The sequence below is a fragment of the Nannobrachium achirus genome (genome assembly GCF_963921795.1).
Source record: "Nannobrachium achirus genome assembly, chromosome: 18".
NCBI classification, from domain to species: Eukaryota; Metazoa; Chordata; class Actinopteri; order Myctophiformes; family Myctophidae; genus Nannobrachium; species Nannobrachium achirus.
Window position 1 is genome coordinate 25089800 of NC_137825.1, and position 20530 is coordinate 25110329.

A 20530-nucleotide genomic window follows, 5' to 3' on the forward strand; every position below is an offset into this window, starting at 1 on the left:
ACATTGTTCCCTCACTCAACAGTAAATCATGGAAGAGGTGGCCCAGGAGATGCGTGAGTGTTCACGTCACGTGGGCCCATATTAAGCCAGTGGATCTCAACCCAAATTATTTTGGGGGGTCCCAGATGATTCATTTAATCTGCAACATTGTTCCCTCACTCAACAGTAAACAAACCAACCTAAAGTTTAAGTGTATAGAGGGTATATGGACATTTCTAAAGTGAAATTTTAAGGACTTTTTAATACTTCTAAAATGACAAATTACACATTGGCCAAATTGTCAAATATTTAGAGGCAGAAATTGTCAAAATATGTAATTCAACAATTGTGTTAAATCAACAGGAAATGCAGGATGCAATCCTGTCTTGTATCCTCTATATCCTAGTGTTGATTTAACAAGCGGGCAAGCTTTTCGGGCAAATGGTCACTGCTGCGTTGGTGCGTTCTCTTTCAGTCTACACCAAATGTCTTCGCTGTAGATCTGCTATTTTTGGCGAATGTTTCCCCTAAGACTGGGGATGCTGGGGTTAAAGGTTCAAGTAGAATCTGTTCTATAATGGGAACGGACATTCTCTCAAGTTATCCTCGTTACTTGTATCTTAGGGGGAAAGATGTACATGTTTGAGAACCTCTTGTCATTCCAGACATGCAGGATCGTCTGGAGATGTTCTCCAGTGAAGAGGACCTGGAGAACGCCAGCCTGTATGAGCCGTCGGGCTACGTCGGCGTGGTCTTCCTGGACAGCTCGGCCACTTCCTACAGGCTCCGCTTCCCCTACAACCAGCTGCCCCTACCAAGCGACTACACCGAATCTATTGGTAACGGCTTGTTATGCTTTAGTTCCCTTCGTTATTCATACTACTGCTCATTTCTAAAGCCTGCGTGATACTGTAACAGCAGTCAGCGTGATAACAGCATTTCATGTGTCTTTGACACACATTAGGTCAGTGGTTCTCAACATTATGGCCCAGCTGACCACTTAACACGACAGCTGATAGGCTTGAAGTTTCGGAGCATAATATATTTTAACGGTCAATCAATCGTTGTGTTCTAAGAAGGAAGAAAATAACATGATTTTGTATATGTATATATTCTTTTATATTAATGTTACATTATCATCTGTGTTTTGCCAATTAATTCTTGCCATATCACCACGGCCTACTGGTTGAGAATCACTGGCGTAGATGTACAGTATATTACTGTAAACGTTTCGAGTGTTAGTTACTAAAGGCAGTGTTGGGGTACAACAGACTGTAATAGGAGTGGTCACTGTTTGCTCCCCCTCAGCCAACTGCTTTGCCAGCTCAGTGAACTGCAGAGCAGCCAATTACTGGTATTCTGGCTTCATCCGCCTACAGTCTCTTATCGACGCTGCCATCATCCAGGTGAGATGGGCCAAACGTCAGCAGGATGCTGAAAGGGATTTACATGTATCCTTTTATTCTTTCTGTAAATATAACTATTGTTGCTTTTAGTGTTTCTCATACAGTATATAACGTATGTCTCCCAGGCTTTTTTGTGTTATCCTTTCAGCCTTCTTTCCTTTCTGCATAGTTAGGTTACTGTGCTGCAATGCTATTTTTAAAACTGCTAATAAGGCATTCAATCAATGAATCAATCAATCAACAAGCTTTAACACATTAAAACCGGGAAAGCATCATTTTAGATTTTGACTTTTCAAATTTTGACTATTAGATTTTGAGCTTGTACATCTGCTATTTTTAAAATCTTAAAGTGTGAGGCAATTGCAGAATCAGCCTCGGGTTAAGTGGCTAAGCCCACCATGTCTCCCTGGCCTGCGCAGATGCAGACCAAACGTTCGGTCCGGAATGAGATGGACCTGCGCGTGGTGATGATGGGCCAGCCGGGCTCTGTGGAGGTGCAGAAGTTCCCCCACGCCCTCATCTCCATCTACCTCGTCCTGGCCTTCACGCCTTTCGTCACCTTCCTCATCGTCAACGTGGCGGCCGAGAAGGAGCACCGTCTCAAAGACACCATGAGCATGATGGGACTGTATGACACATCCTTCTGGTAGGTAGGGTGGACTGGAGATTAGGGCTGTCACGATTATGACATTTTTGACAACTATTAATTGCCACTCAACTATTGCGATTAACGATTTAATTGTGTTTTTGTTGTTGACAATTACATTTCTGCTTGGCTTGTGTAGGCTTTGAAGTTGCACATGGCAGATATGACACATAACCTAAATATACAAAGAAATTACTGACATATTTGACAACTTTATACTAAACTTTATACTAAAAATGACATTGATAGTGGAAATAGCTGATCTTCACAACGTGTCGTGAGCTTGTAGATTGGCTATTTCCACCCCCTTTTTTTAATGTTTGAAAATGTAAAAGAATTTCAACATGCAAAGATTATGACAAAATAATCGCGATTATGTCAAATAATCGCGATTAGACGATTATGTAATAATTGTGACAGGCCTATTGGAGATGTGCGTCCAATGTGATCCGGGTGGCAACCTTGTATGTTGAGGAAAAAATAACCATTTGTCAAATATATCCAATGAATTTTTTTTTATGGAAAAAAAAGCACTGCAGGGACCAGTGACTCTAACTGACAGGTGCTGTGTGTGTGTGTGTGTGTGTGTGTGTGTGTGTGTGTGTGTGTGTGTGTGTGTGTGTGTGTGTGTGTGTGTGTGTGTGTGTGTGTGTGTGTGTGTGTGTGTGTGTGTGTGTGTGTGTGTGTGTGTGTGTGTGTGTGTGTGTGTGTGTGTGTGTTCTAAACAGGTTGTCATGGGGACTGCTGTATGCTGCTTTGGTAACCACCATGTCCATCCTGATGTCCATCATAGCCACCTATACCGCCCTCTTCCCCAACAGTGACTTCTTTGTCATCTTTTTCCTAATCTTTCTCTATGGCATCTCCTCTGTGAGTATAGTGCTCGATTCTTGAGTTGATACACAATAAAATCCTCAGGATTAGAGGAAAACGTTGCTGATTTTCAACCTTAACAACATTGTAAGATCAATACCAACGATCAGTACTAGTACATTTCGTATGCTCAATGATGTGAGACCTGTAGTTTCACGTTCCACTACATCAGCATTTTGTGGAGAAATACATTTCCTCCTCAAAACTATGTTACCGATCTCCTCACTTCAGAACAGCGATATTTATTTTTTTGAAAATTGGCAGCTTTTCCCTTTCATTTAACGTTGAGTAACCATTTGTACCTGGGAGGGTCCATTTGACTACATGAGTACACTCTTGGAGTTAAAAATGGATCAATGAACAGTGTAATTTACATTTGTTTCATTTCATGATAATGGCTTTTAGAAGTCAGCATTGAGTCAGAGCAGGGGCAAGGCCAGTACTATGCAGCGCTCAAGCTACATTTGACTATGCTATTTACCACAGCTATTTACATGTGCCAATTTATCAATTATGGCTAAGAGGGCATGGCTTTCATTCTCTGTAAATGCTAAATAAATGATTTCGTGGACATAAAATAATTGTTTTTCTTGAAATATTATTTTATTCAATACCCATCAAGCAAATCAGTTTGCCCTACAACTCAGAAATTATACTTTCACCAGTTGTTTTATACATCTTTTCTTGACCTGTCAGGACTGATGATTTACAATTCTGTCCCTATATCGGAACGTAACTCGAATGGGGTTGAGTCGGCTGAAGCAGACTTGTCGACGTTCGGCGGCGCCTCACATGGCTCAAGTCCACTTCCGAAGGTGCTCCTCCTTTGAGGCTGTTCGAAAACAAGCGCTCACTTACGTCTCACCTCCAAGAATACAATATTAGCTTACTGTACATAGAAGCATGCAGTAGTTACTGCAGCATATCTCTCATTTCAGTTAGCCACAGGATGTACATCTTTGATGTTGGATTCACACTAACGGCAACAAAAAGTTACCAAAACGACCCAAGACTAGCTTCATGTCACTGGTTTGAAAATTATTTGTAGACTGTTGCTTTGTTGCCGCTAGTGGGAACATAGCATACGTATTTCTATATTAAAGCTTGTTTGTTTATACTGTATAATGCTCTCTTTCCACAGATTTTCTTCTCCTTCATGCTGACTCCTTTGTTTAAGAAGCCAAAGTTTGCCAGCACTGTGGGCTCCATGTTGACGGTGGTGTTTGGATGTCTCTCTCTGTTCACTGTGCTGATGAGAGACTTCCCACAGCCTGCAGTCTGGCTGCTCTGCCTGCTGTCACCCAGTGCCTTCTCCATTGGCATCGCCCAGGTACGCACGCACGCACGCACGCACGCACGCACGCACACACGCACGCACACACACACACACACACACACACACACACACACACACACACACACACACACACACACACACACACACACACTCTGCATCTCCATTGTTGGATACCCAGAGGTGTTAGGACTGAATGTATTAATTAGTAACTGCAATCATATTTACAAGGTTTGCCTGTGTTGTTTGTCTAACCCACTGTTTGATATTGGAAATGTTCTGGTCTCTCTATAGACAAGAGTGTTTTCTCTGCTGTACTCGCACAAGATTAATAATGGGATTTTTTTTACAAAGTGTCCTTTGTACAGTTTGTAGTACCCCATGCAATCGACCTCTCCTCTTGGACCATGGTGTCTGTTCACTGCTGTGTTTGTGTACATGTGTTGTTAGGTGGTATACCTCGAGGCCCAGGGTGATGGAGCTGTGTTCTCTAGCCTGACCAATGGACCTCATCCGCTCTATGTCCCCATGCTCATGTTGGTCCTAGACTGTATCCTCTACCTACTGCTTGCTGTGTACTTGGATCAGGTGCTTCCAGGTATGCATGCATACAGACAGACAGACACACACACACACACACACACACACACACACACACACACACACATACACACAGGCACGTGCACACATAGACATCAAAGGGAGCTTGAGCCCCTGCCCTTTTATCCCTCTGTAAAAATTGCCCTCTCCAGACAATGAATGCAGTTTTTACTAGGGTGAAAGAAATGCAAATGCCCTCTTTGCATGCCATACCTGAAGGCAGCATTCAAGAGAATTGTCTTGTCCAAACTCTCCCGAACTTGAATTCTGCACCTTGTGTTGAAAGAATAGCCCTCTCTGTGTAGAAATCCATGCTGTACGCCACATCTCCAGTATTGACTTGATTATGCTTAGTTCAGTGTGGTATCAAGCACACCGAAAATAGCTGACCTCCAAGCTCACAATGCGTCGCAGCGCGACACGTTGTGAGCTTGGAGGTCTGCTATTTTCAATATTTTCTACCCTTTTAGAAATGTCAGCGCCTGCCTCTCTAACATTCTCTGCACGTCCCTACACACACACACACACACACACACACACACACACACACACACACACACACACACACACACACACACACACACACACACAGCCATTGAAATGTATTCGGCATCAAATTTGACAATCCTTTTTTTGTCCCTTCTTCAGGTGAGTTCGGGATGAGGCGGTCTCCGTTGTACTTCCTGAAGCCATCGTATTGGTCCAAACGCAGTAAGCGCTATGTGGAAGTGAGCTCAGTATACGATGCAGAGATGAACGGCACGCCGGGAGTCGACGAGTCTGTTGAGCCTGTCTCGCCGGAGTTCAGAGGGAAAGAAGCTATCCGGTAAATACCTGTTTACACACAAACAGACCGATGAATCTATAGTTTAAGTGGTTAAATTTCCCATCCTCTTTAAAGTGTCAACCTGATAGAAGTACAGCACAGTCTTTGGTCCAGTGCCACTCGTCACTCATTCATTACATTAGCCTTGGCCAGCAGAAGTCTGCAGCCAGAGCATTTTTAACGCTGACCCTATCGTTGTTTGCTTTCCCTCTCTCCCCCACCATCAGCATCAACAATATCCGTAAGGTCTACAAAGAGAAAGACAACATGGTGGAGGCTCTGAGAGGTGAGGCCTGTCTGTGCACGTTCTATTGAATGGTTGTTCGGTTCAGGTAGTGGTTTCTCAAATTGCACATAATGTGATATAACAACAAATCAATGAGTTCTTAGAGGAGTCATCAATGGAGTTCCTGCAGTAGATAGAGTTGCACTTTGTTTTCAAAGCCCAGCTCCCTATTGATCTTAGAGCCAAGCGTGGAGATGTGTGACTCTGTGGGCTAGAACCATGACCCCTCTGGGATGGAGATGTGTCACTCTGTGGGCACCGTAACCTCTCTGGGATGTAGCCACTAGTGCAGATTCAATGACTTGGCGTCTAATAGTCTATTATACAAAAATGCTAGTATTGTTTATTACAAAGAGATAAAATGTTCTCTCATACATTTCAGTCATTGGAGAACCTATTATTAACGTACCTTAATCAGTTTGTCAGTTCATCATGCAAGGACTTTAAAAATGTAAAAAGATTCCGGTCATGTGGTCAGCCACAACATGTGTGTCTTTAAAGAATTCTTAAAAGATAATTTGATTTGTGTGAGATTAATGTGAGATGGTAACAAGTTCCAGAATGACATTGATCGATTTGTGTTTGAGGAGATTGGTTCTAGGGGAAGGAAGTGTTAAATGACTGGTTTGTTAAATGACTGGTGTTATAATTTTGTGTATTAAACACTGTAAAAATAACCTGGTGTTTGATTTAAAGTGGGGCAGCAATAATGGGTGCTGATTAGTTGGCTGTCTCCCCAACGTACTAAACAGTCAACCACAGCATGATCATCCGGTGGCATGTCCATATGGATTATATGGACTACGGTACATTTACTTGATTGGCTTTAGCCCCATTTCCACTGTAGGGCCGACCCAGAACTAGAACCAGAACTTTCAAGAACCTGTGAAGTTTCAGGACCAAGTTCTGCTTACGTTTCCATATAACCAGAACTAACCAGTAAGGTCCCCAAAAAGAGCAGCAGCTCCCAGAGTTCCCAGAACTCAAGTTTAGTTCTACCTCAGGAGCAGGACCTAAAAAAGGTTCCAGGAACCTCGTCTGAAACTGGGCCTTGCGCTATGGAAACAAAACCAGAAAAAAATAGGTTCAGGTTCTGGGAAGCTTTGTCCCACCTTGCAGTGGAAAGGGAGCTTTTGATAGCACCTATCTGGTGTGCCACATCTACTATAACTATATTATCCCTGATATGACAAGAAGTCACTGGAAACACTGCACCAGTGTGTTCCACTGAGATGAATTGTTGAGGAGCTGAGTAGTGATGTCTGTAGAGAGAGAGATGCATCGTCCCCTCTAATGCCATTCCTCCCTTCCCCTCCGACGGACCCTGCCCTCAGGTTTGACCTTTGACATCTACGAGGGCCAGATCACGGCACTGCTGGGCCACAGCGGGGCAGGCAAGTCCACCTTGATGAACATCCTGTGTGGCATCTGCCCGCAGAGCGACGGCTCGGCCACCATCTACGGCTCCCCCGTGGCAGAGATCGCAGACGGGTCGGAGATGAAGCAGCTGGTGGGCATTTGCCCGCAGTTCAACATCATCTTCGACGTGCTCACCGTGGAGGAGCACCTGAGGATTTTCGCCGCCATCAAAGGGATACTTCCGGCGGACATTGACGGCGAGGTTTGTACGTTAGCGCAAGCTCTGTAGCGCCTGATTTACACGTGGCAGTGCGGCGTGTAGTCACGGTAGTTCACTGAGAACGGCAGATCTACACACGGGCTACAAGCCTACGTTGCACTGTGGGCTTGTAGCTTCTTCAGTGAATGTCGGTGATCTGTGTTTTGGTCTACTGAAGGGGTTTTGTGTTTTTTCTGTGGCTGATACCAAGTATGTCAACCTCTCTGATTAACAACACGTTACACAGGATTTACCATGACGGCCCACTGTGTGTGTGTGTGTTTTTTCCACCCTGTTCTTTAGGTAACCAAAGTCCTGAAGGACCTGGACTTGGAGAAGATCATGCATGCTCAGGCTAAGAATCTGAGTGGAGGTCAGAAGAGGAAGCTTTCAGTGGGAATTGCCATTTTAGGCGATCCTAAGGTAACTGGAGTGTGTCTTATGTGCATCATAGAAGTCATGTTGCCACATGGCCACATGTTTTGCTTAATATCCGGCATTGCCTTCACACCAACAGTGAACCATATGCTGTTGCGAATCGAAACCACCGTTTTTGGGGGGATTTTAATTTGTTTGTTTGATCCACAGAAGAATACGCATGAGTCAGTCTTCACACATGCCCAAACAATGTGCACTTTTGGACAATACGCTTCAGGATTCATTTTTATCGCATGAAACCATGCATGTGTGAATGCACCCGAACATGGAGTCGCCTCGTATTGGTGTGTGTCAAGAAGATTAATACCTAGTTGCTTATTTGGTAGGGCCGGGCAATATGGTTTCAAAGGCTGCATTACAGTAAAGTGATATAATTGTCTGAACTTACCTGACTGTTTTAGGTGTTATTTTATTTGCCCTTGACCACTTATTTATTGATTATTTATCAAAAATGTCAGTAGTTATTCCAGCTTGTAAATCGTCTATTTCCACTATCGATGTTATTTTTTAAGTATAAAGTTGTCAAATATGTCAGTCATTTCTTTGTATATTTAGGTTAGGTGTCATATCTGCCATGTGCAACTAAAAACCTATGTAATTGTCAACGACAAAAACACAATTAAATCGTTAATCGCAGCTATTTGAGTGACAATTAATCGTCATGTAAAATGACATAATCGTGACAGCCTTATGTGTGCTTGGGCTTTAGATCCTGCTCCTGGACGAGCCCACGGCCGGCATGGACCCCTGCTCCAGACACCAGGTGTGGTCCCTGCTGAGGAGTCGCAGGGCAGGCAGGGTCATTGTGCTCAGTACTCACTACATGGACGAGGCCGACATCCTGGCTGGTACAGTATGCTCCTTTCATGGAAACCTCTTAACACTTTCCCAGCCGAAATCTATTGCAACCGCACTTGCCCGTACTTCTTTAGTACTTAAATTAGCCGACCGGAAATTTCCGGAATAGGTCATTAAAAACACAAGAAATGATAATAATCGCAAAAAAACGATTGTCCCCTCTTCTCCGTCTCTTCTTCGGTTTATTCCAAAGGATCATTGTGTCTGTGCCTAAACAGGAAGTGCTTTTGATCGCTTCCAGGGCAGGATAGCTCTGTTAACCATCCCAATACATTATACACAGAAGCGCTAGCTTAGCCTCTGTCCGTCGATATTTAATTCAGAAAAAAGTTGACATGGAGTGTGCATATAGAGAGCATGCCGTGCGCTTATATCGATGTGCACGGATCGCGCACGTGGAGCGCCTGGTGGGAAGGATGTTTACGCTAAAATTACACAATCACCGAGGCTTTTTCAGTGAAACAACAGACATGTAGTTGGGGCTCTCTGGTGGTCTTGTAAAATGAATGCTGTTTTGCACACATTTATTTATTTTTTTCTTCCAAAAATAGCAGATCTACAAGTGATGCGCTATGAGCTTGTGCCAAAGAAATGACATAGATGCTTTCCTGGCTTTACTGGGTTAACTCATAAATATATAAACTAATAGCATAAACGTGTTACTATAGTGTAGTCAGTATTGCATGGCATGATGAAGAATCTCTCAAAGGTGAGCGCAAGCCCATTCTTCAGCATAAGGAATACTGAGGTAGTCTAGCAAACACAGACTGCATGTACCGGTATAAGAAGAACAACACTTTGGTTCATTGGTGTCTCTCACCGACCATAGCAATCCCATTGTACTAAATATTGACTTTGGTCAAGTATGCACAGTGACCTTGCATGCTTTTAAACCACTGACTGTGGTACATTTTTGTGTCTAGATCGCAAAGCTGTGATCTCTCAAGGTCAGCTGAAGTGCGTTGGCTCGTCCCTGTATCTCAAGACCAAGTGTGGTGTGGGATATCACCTCAGGCAAGTAGCTAATACCTTACATGTTAAAATATATGATGTTTCCAATCATTATATGCGAAAATGTTGCAAAAAAACTATTTTCACCATTCATCATAATATGCGCATACCCTCTATTATGATTTTTATTTTCTTTCCAGGGTGTTTTGAATTGAGGGGATTTTAATATTACAGATAATAAAATAAAACTGTGTTTGCACACATAATCTGATGCACTACTTTCTTCTTTCTCCTGAACATAGAATGTCTGTCAATGAGGGCTGTGGGGCAGATGCAGTCACTTCACTGGTCAAGGAGCATGTTCCCAAGGCACAGTTGTCAAGGCAACAAGAGGCAGAGCTCACGTTTACTCTGCCTTTTGAAAGCATGGACACCTTTTCAGGTCAGATCACAGGAATTACATACGCAACAAAGTAATAGTGGTCTGATTGGCTGTAATAGCGGTTCTTATTACCAGAAATGAGCAAGTCAACGTAGTAATGTTTCAATGTACGTGATGGACAAATAACCTTCTAACTGATATGCTTCCGGTGACCCTAACATGTTGAAACAAAAGACTACTGTTTAACCTCATACCGAGTAAATCTTTTGAGTTGTCACATTTAACCCATTGAGACCTGAGGCAGATTCTAAAAAATGTCTCCTAAATCAAAGTTTTGTGAATAAATGTATTCAGTGGTTATCAAACGTTTTCATGTCAAGCACCCCCAAAATGATACTGTGTGTATTTGGCTGCGGACCCCAATCTCAAAATGTTTGAAGCAAAGATTTGAGTTAAGAAATGTTTCACAATTTCTCAGAAGAATCTATAAGCTTTGTAGATCTGCAGAAGCACAAGCTCAAAATCTGAGCTTGTATATCTGCTATTTTTGAATATCCAAAGTATAAAATAAAGTGGTTAAAAGTATCTCCCCTTCAGGTCTGTTCTCTGAGCTGGACTGCAGGCCAGAGTTGGGGATTACCAACTACGGCGTTTCCATGACAACGCTGGAGGACGTGTTCCTCCGTTTGGAAGCTGAGGCTGAAGTAGACCAAGCTGGTGAGTGTCTCTCTAGGTCTCTCCAGTCATCCTGGTTCTCCATACATCCGGCCAGCTCGTTGGTGCTTTGCGTCTTTCTTGAGTACATCCACATGTTAGTATGGGACGTCCTCGTGACCGGTGCCCATGTGTCGGTTCCCACAGCACCAGTTTACTGGCTGGCAGCTCTTGGTGTCTTAGGCAGTGTCCTGCAAGTCTCATTCTCCTGGCTGCTATTTTATCGCTCACCCTTAAAGGACCACTTCACCTCTGGGACAACCAGATCTTATTTTATTGTTGTTTGGGATCATATGACCAGTTGTTGCATGCTGAAATACTAAAATATGTAATAACACAGATTGAACACAAAAAATAACAAAAGGATTGTGTTGATCGTGTCTCAAACAACAATAAAATAAGATCTTCAGAGGCCACAATAAGTACCTCAGTTTTTGCCTGGTTCAGTTGAAGGAAATTGCTTGATAAGCATGATTTCTCTCTCTTTCTATTGTCTCTCGCTGTGTGTCTCAGACTACAGTGTGTTCAATCAGGAGCAGCAGGTGGACGAGGACTGTGACACGTCCTCCGTGGACGACACAGACCAGCGGCTGTTGACCTTCTCGGACAGCCGCTCGGACGCCGTGTCGGGCCACGCGCTGTGGAGGCAGCAGTTCAGCACCGTGGCCTGGCTCCACATGCTCAACATGCGCAGGGAGAGGAAAGCCTTCGTCTACACGTGAGTGCTCGCAGTGGCGTCAAGTAACCCAGTGCATATATTTGTTTGTACTTTCTTGAGCATTTCCAATACTTTTACTTCTAGTTCTACTCCACTACTTCTCGGATCCAAATATTGTACTTTTGGGAGGGGCTAGAGTATTAACACACTTGGTGCCAACCCAGAGTTTCCCGCTGCAACGCGTTGTGAGCTTGTAGATTGGTTATTTTCAGCATGCAACTAAGTGTAAAATCTGCCATTACGCCATCAAGGCAAAATACGTTTTTGGTCGACTAAAATCTTATGATATTTATTGGACTAAAACTTGACAAAAACTAAAGCTTTTCAGATGACTAAAATAAGACTAAAACTAAATTTCATTTTATTCAAAAGACTATGACTAAACGAAATCAAAATTGGCTGTCAAAATCAACCCTGCCTCCGTCTTTCCCAGGCTGGCCTTGTTCCTGGTGTTCGTTGCAGCGGTGCTGGTCCTGTCTCTGGCCACGGGCAACATCCAGATCCACTCACCAGACAGACAGTTCCTGCCCATCTACCTCCTCAAACGCCACCAGGCGCCCAGGAAGTACGCCACCAGCTTACTGGTTTGCAACTCTTCAGGTTAGGCTAAAGTTTACGTTTTCTTTTATTTCTGCCCCATCCTTTTCAGCAGTGGTTTTCAAACTATTTCAAGTCAAGGTCCATTATTTATTCAGCATTTGAGCCACGGACCACTATTTAATGAGATGTAGCATCTCAAACCCAAAATATTTTGTCACCATTGGATTTTTCCCCACATTTCCATGCTGTATTGATGTGGTACCATAGGAAAGAGAGATAACAGGCAAACGTTGATCAAAATAACAATTCTTGTATTCTCTAATTGTGAAGTTGAGTAATGCAGAAGTTTAACAATTTTACTTTAATTAACACTTTAATTATCATTTTATCAACTCTACATCATTTAGCTGGGGACCACCTGGAACCCCCTCAAGGACCACTGGTGGTCCCCAGACCACTGGTTGAGAACCACTGCTTTGTCCCTGCTATAGAGGCAGATGATCAATATGAGTCCTATACCTTTTATCTTGGTAGTTTCTGTTCCGCACGCATACACATCACGCCTGTCCTTATTCTGTATAATTTGCTGATGAATGTATTAATCATGACTTCTATAAATATTTAGTTCTGTTCCCTTCACTGGCACAGGTCTTTTTTTTTTTTTTTTCTCATTCAGTAGCCCTTTTCTCTCCCATGTATTTCCACTTTTGTCAGTTTGTTGCGACCGTAAGGTCGCAGTTTAGTATGAAAACCTCCACCGGCCGTCCGTCGGTCACACGTGCGGTCGACCGCACGTCACACGTGCGGTCGACGTGTGATGAGGTCACGATGAGTCATCTATGCCCAAATATAGATTTCTAGGTCAGATGGCCCATAGAGTTTGTGATGTCAAACCTAGCAACCCAATACCAGTAAGACTCCCTAATCGGGAGATAAGCGACCGTTGGTCGCTTATCTCCACAAATATCACAACCTCCACCTCTCACGTCATACGGGTAGCCATAGTTACACCTGGAATGTTGAATCTCCATATATGGAGATAACCTACGCATCACACAAAGTCTGACCTCACCAGCCCATACTTGGGCATGGACGACTTATATCTCCATATACGGAGATGGCCATATATGGAGATACGATGACATCACAGAGTCCACAGCTGATGATGTGGCGTGATGTCATACAATACACAAACAAGCCCTATATAAAGGGGCAATTCTCACCAGGGAAGAGAGCATTGCCTGGAATGTTGAATCTACATATATGGAGATAACCTACGCATCACACAAAGTCTGACCTCACCAGCCCATACTTGGGCATGGACGACTTATATCTCCATATACGGAGATGGCCATATATGGAGATACGATGACATCACAGAGTCCACAGCTGATGATGTGGCGTGATGTCATACAATAAACAAACAAGCCCTATATACTGATGCGATACGATGACATCACAGAGTCCACAGCTGATGATGTGGCGTGATGTCATACAATAAACAAACAAGCCCTATATAGTATATACTGATGCGGAGATATGAGCAGGGCAAAGGTGTGACGTGTGACGTGTGACCGACCGACCGACCGACCGACGGACGGACGGACGGACGGCCGGTGGAGGTTTTCATAGTAAACTGCTCCCTGACGGTCGCAATAAACAAACCTGATGTCAGACCTGAAGTATCCTTTTATACCCATATATGGAGATACAGAGATCTCCATATATGGGCATATTAGAAAGCCCATATATGGGCATATACGGATGACATCAGGGATATCCATATATGGGCATAAAAGGGACAAGGGCTTACAGTTAAGAGATCTCCATATATGGGCATATCAGAAAGCCCATATATGTTCATATACTGATGACATCAGGAATATCCATATATGGGCATAAAAGGGACAAGGACTTACAGTTAAGAGATCTCCATATATGGGCATAAAGGGACAAGGACTGTTACAGTAGATATAGAGATGTCCATATATGGGCATAAATGAACAAGGACTGACAAACACTGAGATCTCCATATAACCTATGGGAATATAAGGGACGAGGACTGTCAGCTTGTAGACCTATTTTCTAAATATTGTTGTACATTAAAAACTTGAAATGGGTCGTTCTGCATAGTACTTGGGATTTGTTGATGTAAATGTTCACATAGAGTGTAATAATTGGTAAAACAAACTTTTGGCCTATTTGTGGAGATAAGCGACCAACGGTCGCTTATCTCCCGATTAGGGAGTCTTACTGGTTTAAATAGTGCTACAGTATGCGAATAAATGTATCTCCCATTTCTCTCCAGGTTCAGATATCTCTGAGTTGGTCCACAGCCTGGAGTCTCAGGACATCCAGGTGGAGATGATGAAGCAGGTGGACTACATGGCAGCAGCTCCTCACAGCGCCGCCATCAACGTCACCGGATCCAGCAAGGTCCACTTCATCTCTGATTGATGATACACATAGGCCTGTCACTGATTACATTATTACGCCTAATCGCAATTATTTTTGCATAATCGTCATAATAATCTTTTCACTTGTGATCATCTTGACATTGTGTCCTGGCATTTGGGATGGGCACTGGTGCCAGGCTCAATGCCCCTTTTCATTGTTGTCGGGTGGAAACCTTGCATGTCCAAAACCGTTCCTTTTTTAATTTATTTTAAAAAACATCTTAAATTTTAGAAAATAGCCCATCTACATGCTCACAACGTATCGCAATGCGCTGTAGATAGATGTGGCTATTTTCACTACTTTGTTGTGACTCTTGTATGATGAAGCATACGTAAAAAAAAAAAAATCAAACCTCGGTTCGAAGTGGAGCGGTGAATTTGAGCAGCTATACCCTATGTGAGTGAGTGAGTGAGTGTAAACTGTGCCTGTGAGTGAGTGGTGAGTGTGCCTGGCCTGCACAAAACAGCGCCCCTCCTTTAACTAGTGTGTTGTGTGTGGCCACTCAAGGTATTGCCAGGCTACGGACAGGGCCAGCCACCCAGCCACCCAGCCAGCCACCCACATACCCACGGACATACCTGTTCATTGGGAGCGCTTTCACCGCTCCAAAAAAGCAAAGGAAAAAAAAACATGAAACATGGAGACTCAAGGTTTCTGCCCTGACAGTGATGTTTTCCTACCTTTTTAACAGGGTTTCCGGTATAGTGTGGCGTTCAACAGCACCACAGTACACTCTCTGCCCATGGCAGTCAATGTCCTGAGCAACGCTCTCCTGCGAGGCCTCAACAGCACCGGAAAGATCCGTACCTGGACCAAGCCTTTTGACTATGTGAGCATTCCCAGACACCAGCTTTAAATTAGACACAATGATCTATCAAATGTCAGATTAACTTGGGTTGTGTCAAGCAGTCTCAGATAGGGCTGTCACAATTATTACATAATCGTCTAATCGTGATTATTTGACATTATCGCAATTATTTTGTCATAATCGTGAATGTTGAAAAATGTCCGAAATAGTGGAAATAGCAGATCTACAAGCTCACAACGCGTCGCATTGCGACGTGTTGTGAGCTTGTAGATCGGCTATTTCCACTTTCAAAGTTATTTTTTTAAGTAGTAAGTTGTCAAATATGTCAGTAATTTATTTGTGTATTTAGGTTATGTGTCATATCTGCCATGTGCAACTTCAAAGCCTAAAAGCCAAACAGAAAAGTAATTGTCAAAGACAAAAACACAATTAAATTGTTAATCGACAATTATTGAGTGACAATTAATCGTCCTGTAAAATGTCATATCGTGACAGCCCTAGTCTCAGATGTTCATCCTGGTTCAATACTTATGTTGCAATCCTCCAGCAAATCCCAGAAGCCACGTCCTATGCCCTGGTGTACATCGAGGCCATCATACTTGGCATGCTGGCAGCTGGAATGCCAGCTTACTTTGCAATGGACCATACCCGAGACAGAGAGGTACAGTAGCCGTTGTTTCCTTGACGAGAGGTACTGTACAATAGCTGTTGTTCCGTTGATGATCAAGTTAAAGGGCAAGCCCAGACTAAATAACACATAGGCTAATTTTCCTACTTAATTGATCCCAAATGACTTCCTATGGGGTCTATTTAGCAGAATTGCCACTGTCTGTCGTCCAGTTTCCCCAGCAGCCCTCATGGCATAGAGTGGAGCCCATAAGCATATTGCTACTTACACTATTTGTTGTGGTCAATAGCGTAAGAAGCAATATGCTTATGAGCTCCACTCTAAGCTTGTAAATTGTCTTGTACGGCAAAACGACGAAAGAATAGGCCTTAAGGTATTTAAGTCGGTTACCTATGGTTCTCAATCTCGGGCCGCGACCCACCCAAATGATCATATTTGAACTGGGGACCCCCGCCCTGACAAGCTCTTGAAATTGTAGGAGATGGGGCATTACATTTCGTTTGACTCGGTTCCACAGATAAGTATTGTAAAAATAGCGGATCTAAAAGCTCATAACGCCTCACACCGCTTGTAGATCGGCTATATTCACAATATTTGCCTCTTTCTCACATTATTTGACAATTTGGCCAATGTTTGACCTGTTTTTATCGTATAGTTTGTTGATTACTTTTGATGCAGTAATGGTCTTTTTTGTTGTACTGTACATAATGTCCCATAATTGGCTCATTGACATCATGTGGCGACCCCTCTGGGGGTTCCGACCGATAGGATGAGAGCCACTGAGTTACACAACATCCCAGTGCTGATTCAGTGTCCTTACCTTGTTGTCATTCGTTGTTGTGTGTAGATCAAGTGTCGCTCCACGCTCCGCATCTCAGGCATGGTGCCCTCGGCCTACTGGTGTGGTCAGGCAGCGGTGGACATCCCCTTCTATTACATCATCCTGTCTGGCATGACCGTCATCCTCTTCTCCTTCCATACGGGCAACTTGCTCACGTCCAGCAACCTTACCTCTGTGGTTAGTAGTGCCACCAGTGGTGGAAACATTTCCTTTTTTTTAACTTAAGTAAAAATATCAATATTGCGATGTAGAAATACTCTTTGGTATCAAAATGTTCTTAAAGTACCAAAAGTAGAAGATACTCATTATGCAGAATGTTTTCAAATGTATAAAATGTGTAAATAAATCTAAAATGACACAGAATATAGATGCTTTCCCGCCGGGTTTTAATTGGTTAACTAGCACAAACAACCAAAACACACAAACATAGCCTCGATCTATTCAGAAGGGGGGAAATAATGCACCTGGGACCTGTGCGAAGTGAGCAGTGCAAACACGACACGCGTGCATATCTCCTTGTATGGGCCGTTCTGTCCGTGGCGTCAGTTACTTTGTGTGTATCTATGACTCAACAAATCAGGAGGCTTTCGGCATCCGCATGTGCATATGGCGTGGTTACTGACTTCATACGGAGTCATACTTCATCATGAAATATAAATGATCTGCATAATTTGAAAATATTAGTGGAGGTACTTCTGTGGACTAATGGCAGCTATGTTTGGCGCTGCTTGGTCCAGCGGCTTGCCAGATTAGCTCCAGAGACACACTCACACAGACCCTCTTATAGGGGACTTGCCTCATATACTGTAAAACAAATAAAATAATATTTTAACAGAAAAGGCATGGGGCATCTGCTTATCTACAATACAGGAAGTGAGTGGGCTAGATAGAGGGTTGGCACTTAGTCCAGAGCACCTGCTGCCACAGTTGGGGTCATCAGCGTTTGGGAGGCTTGCACCAGTTCAAGTGAAATACTACAGGTGCAGCAACATGGCATATTTTTAGACGTCAAGGGAGAATATAAACGATGGATTGATCAGCATTAAGGGCTTATACATCTTGAGTGTGATGGATCACGCGTATTAACAACAACAAAAAAAGCATTCATATGATTATGTTTACAGCTCAAAAAGTAGTTTAACATTTTAGCGACACATTGTGAGCTTGTAGATAGGCTATTTTTGGGGTGCAAATTACTATAAATTAAGCTTGACGTGCAGATTTGTGACTTGTGACCCATTGGTAGCTTGCAGCCGCCGATGGGTAATTCGCCAAGCAAGACGCTAAGACTGGTGTGAGACACTCATTGATAGGTGCATTGCCATAATATTGCTACTTCCCCTACCCACCCAGGTGTTGTGCACTGTGGGCTTCGGCCCGGCCATGATCCTCTTTACCTATGTGGTCTCCTTTGGCTTCGCCCGTGTCCAGAGCAACAGGGACTTCTTCTCTGTGGTCTCCATGATGGTGAGACAGGTCATTCTATTTATGCAACAGAAACAAACAATATATAAATACCTTTATTATTGTAAATATATATACACTGGATAACAAAAAGCACGAAAAGCACCATCAGCACTCCACATTTAAAGAAGCTGAATGATTGTTAAAAGATGTGCATATGGCTATATGTTTACTCTGGTAAACAATTAAAATCCTGTACACAATCCCCAATTTTCCAGAAGACATGTACAGTTAGCTTTGTATACAATGAAGCCAATGTAAAGTCCTCAGTGGCATCACATTGATTGAACCAGAAAGCCACCCAACCCTAATAGTGTGTCCTGTGCTTCAAGGTGTGTGTAGTGTCTGCTTCCCTGGTTCAGCTGTCATTTGTCAACGACAACCCAGCCCTGACCAGGAATCTGCACAACGCGCTGTGTTTCTTCAACCCTCTGTACCCTCTCATGGGCTGCCTCAACTGCATCACCAAGGTTGGCCAGTTCGGTAGTTCCTCCTGCACAGTTTTACAGTGTATTTATGTTGCTGTACTGTATATATTGGGACAACTACACATAGAAGTGTTCTCGGCTTGAAAGGTATAACAAAAGCCAAGATACATACAACAGCACAGTATTTTCAGCCAACTGTTTTTCTCATTGTAGGAAATGTGTTAAAATCAGTGTGGACAGATCTGCCAAAAAGATAATGTAGATGCACTTAAAGATGAAGTACACAATCGACTTCCTTTGTGTGTGTGCGTGCGCGCGCGCGCGCGTGCGCTTGCATGTGTGTGTTCAAGAGATAAAATTACAGACACTAAATGGTGCATTTATATAGAAACACACTCAATGCATTTGTTCTTCTCCAGGCTACCTTCCTGCCCTCACTCTATGAAGAGAACTTCTTGTGGAAGAACTTGCTCATTGCAGTCGTGGCCGTATGTAATACATCAAAACATTGACATCCAAACATATAAAAGCACTTGCTGTAGAAGGACACATTGAACCTGTTTGTGTGTCTTTGTGTGTGCAGCCGTATCTTCAGTGCATCCTGCTGCTGTTCCTCCTTCGCTGGCTGGAGATCCACTATGGAGGGAGGACCATGAAGAATGACCAGTTCTGCAGGTGATTCTGTAGATGTTGTTTAGGCAAATCTTAATGCATTTATGAATGTGCTTTTAAACAGAAGTTTATCTACTAATGATTGAAGATTCCATTCTAGTCAAATCGCTTTCAATCTGGACACAAGAATTCTATAAGAATGCAATTCTTCCTTCTAAAAACGCCTTCCAAATCCTGACATAAGACCTTTCAAATGAAAGACAAAAATGAGTGTTGCTATGTACAATATACAGCAACAATTACACTAAAAGGGCTTCCTGGATTGAAAGGTATATACTGTATATATAGTTACGTATTGGTGTTCCAGGTCTAACAGGGTTTTTTCGTCCAAATTAGAGTTAATTAATCCAAACGCTCATTTTCTGTTTTAAAGGATCTCATCGAAAGGGAAGCCCAAAGTGGAGCGGAACCCAGAGGAAGGCTTGAAGGAGGATGAGGATGTACAGATGGAGAAGGCCAGGGTGAGGGAGGCCATCACCTGCCAGTGCTGTGAGGAAGTAAGTAGTGCTTAGCAAACACCATTCAATTGAAAGCCAGTTTCTCAATTTCATAATGGACTACAAGAAAATGTTATTTATCTCCTTTTATCTCCCTTTAGAAACCTGTAGTGGTAGTGAGTAACCTGAGAAAGCAGTATAAGGGCAGGAGGGAAGGATTTTCTTTGAGCAAGAAGAGGAAAGTGGCGACGAAAAACATCTCTTTCTGTGTTCGTAAAGGTAGGTTCAAAGTAAACCACACTTTCTTTAACTTCCTTATGACCTGGAACCACTTTATCCAATATTTTAGGCTTTAACTATAACAAAAAAGCAGATATACAAGTTCTGCAAGCTTGATCTGCTATTTTTGAAAATATTTTGAATACATCTTTTTAAAAGCAAACCTTTGTAACTCAAATATTTGCTTCTGGGGTGGGGGGGTTCCTGTAACAACATATGTTGAGATATAGGTCCGTGGCCAAATACATGTAATTTTGGGGGTCCTTGACATGAAAAGGTTGATTTAGAAGAAGGATTTAGAAGACATTTAAAGAATCAGGTCAAAATATTCAAAAATAGCAGATCTACAAGCTTGTGTGCTTGCATATCTGCTATTTGTTTAATAGT

General features: G+C 43.0%; 1 protein-coding gene across 1 annotated transcript in view; it reads left to right on the forward strand.

Annotated features, from left to right (window-relative positions):
* abca5 (ATP-binding cassette, sub-family A (ABC1), member 5) overlaps positions 1 to 20530 on the forward strand; it is a 34438-nt gene that overhangs the window by 6837 nt on the left and 7071 nt on the right. The window contains exons 4-29 of the mRNA XM_080747899.1: positions 645 to 818; positions 1288 to 1385; positions 1805 to 2031; positions 2760 to 2901; positions 4046 to 4234; positions 4649 to 4796; positions 5447 to 5624; positions 5852 to 5910; positions 7245 to 7531; positions 7832 to 7951; positions 8676 to 8814; positions 9748 to 9838; positions 10078 to 10217; positions 10755 to 10874; positions 11385 to 11589; positions 12023 to 12189; positions 14438 to 14565; positions 15278 to 15415; positions 15942 to 16055; positions 16870 to 17040; positions 18217 to 18330; positions 18660 to 18797; positions 19175 to 19243; positions 19339 to 19430; positions 19801 to 19924; positions 20026 to 20143. Coding sequence (XP_080604025.1) covers positions 645 to 818; positions 1288 to 1385; positions 1805 to 2031; positions 2760 to 2901; positions 4046 to 4234; positions 4649 to 4796; positions 5447 to 5624; positions 5852 to 5910; positions 7245 to 7531; positions 7832 to 7951; positions 8676 to 8814; positions 9748 to 9838; positions 10078 to 10217; positions 10755 to 10874; positions 11385 to 11589; positions 12023 to 12189; positions 14438 to 14565; positions 15278 to 15415; positions 15942 to 16055; positions 16870 to 17040; positions 18217 to 18330; positions 18660 to 18797; positions 19175 to 19243; positions 19339 to 19430; positions 19801 to 19924; positions 20026 to 20143 — 3690 coding nt within the window. The remainder of the gene's footprint in view (positions 1 to 644; positions 819 to 1287; positions 1386 to 1804; positions 2032 to 2759; positions 2902 to 4045; positions 4235 to 4648; positions 4797 to 5446; positions 5625 to 5851; positions 5911 to 7244; positions 7532 to 7831; positions 7952 to 8675; positions 8815 to 9747; positions 9839 to 10077; positions 10218 to 10754; positions 10875 to 11384; positions 11590 to 12022; positions 12190 to 14437; positions 14566 to 15277; positions 15416 to 15941; positions 16056 to 16869; positions 17041 to 18216; positions 18331 to 18659; positions 18798 to 19174; positions 19244 to 19338; positions 19431 to 19800; positions 19925 to 20025; positions 20144 to 20530) is intronic.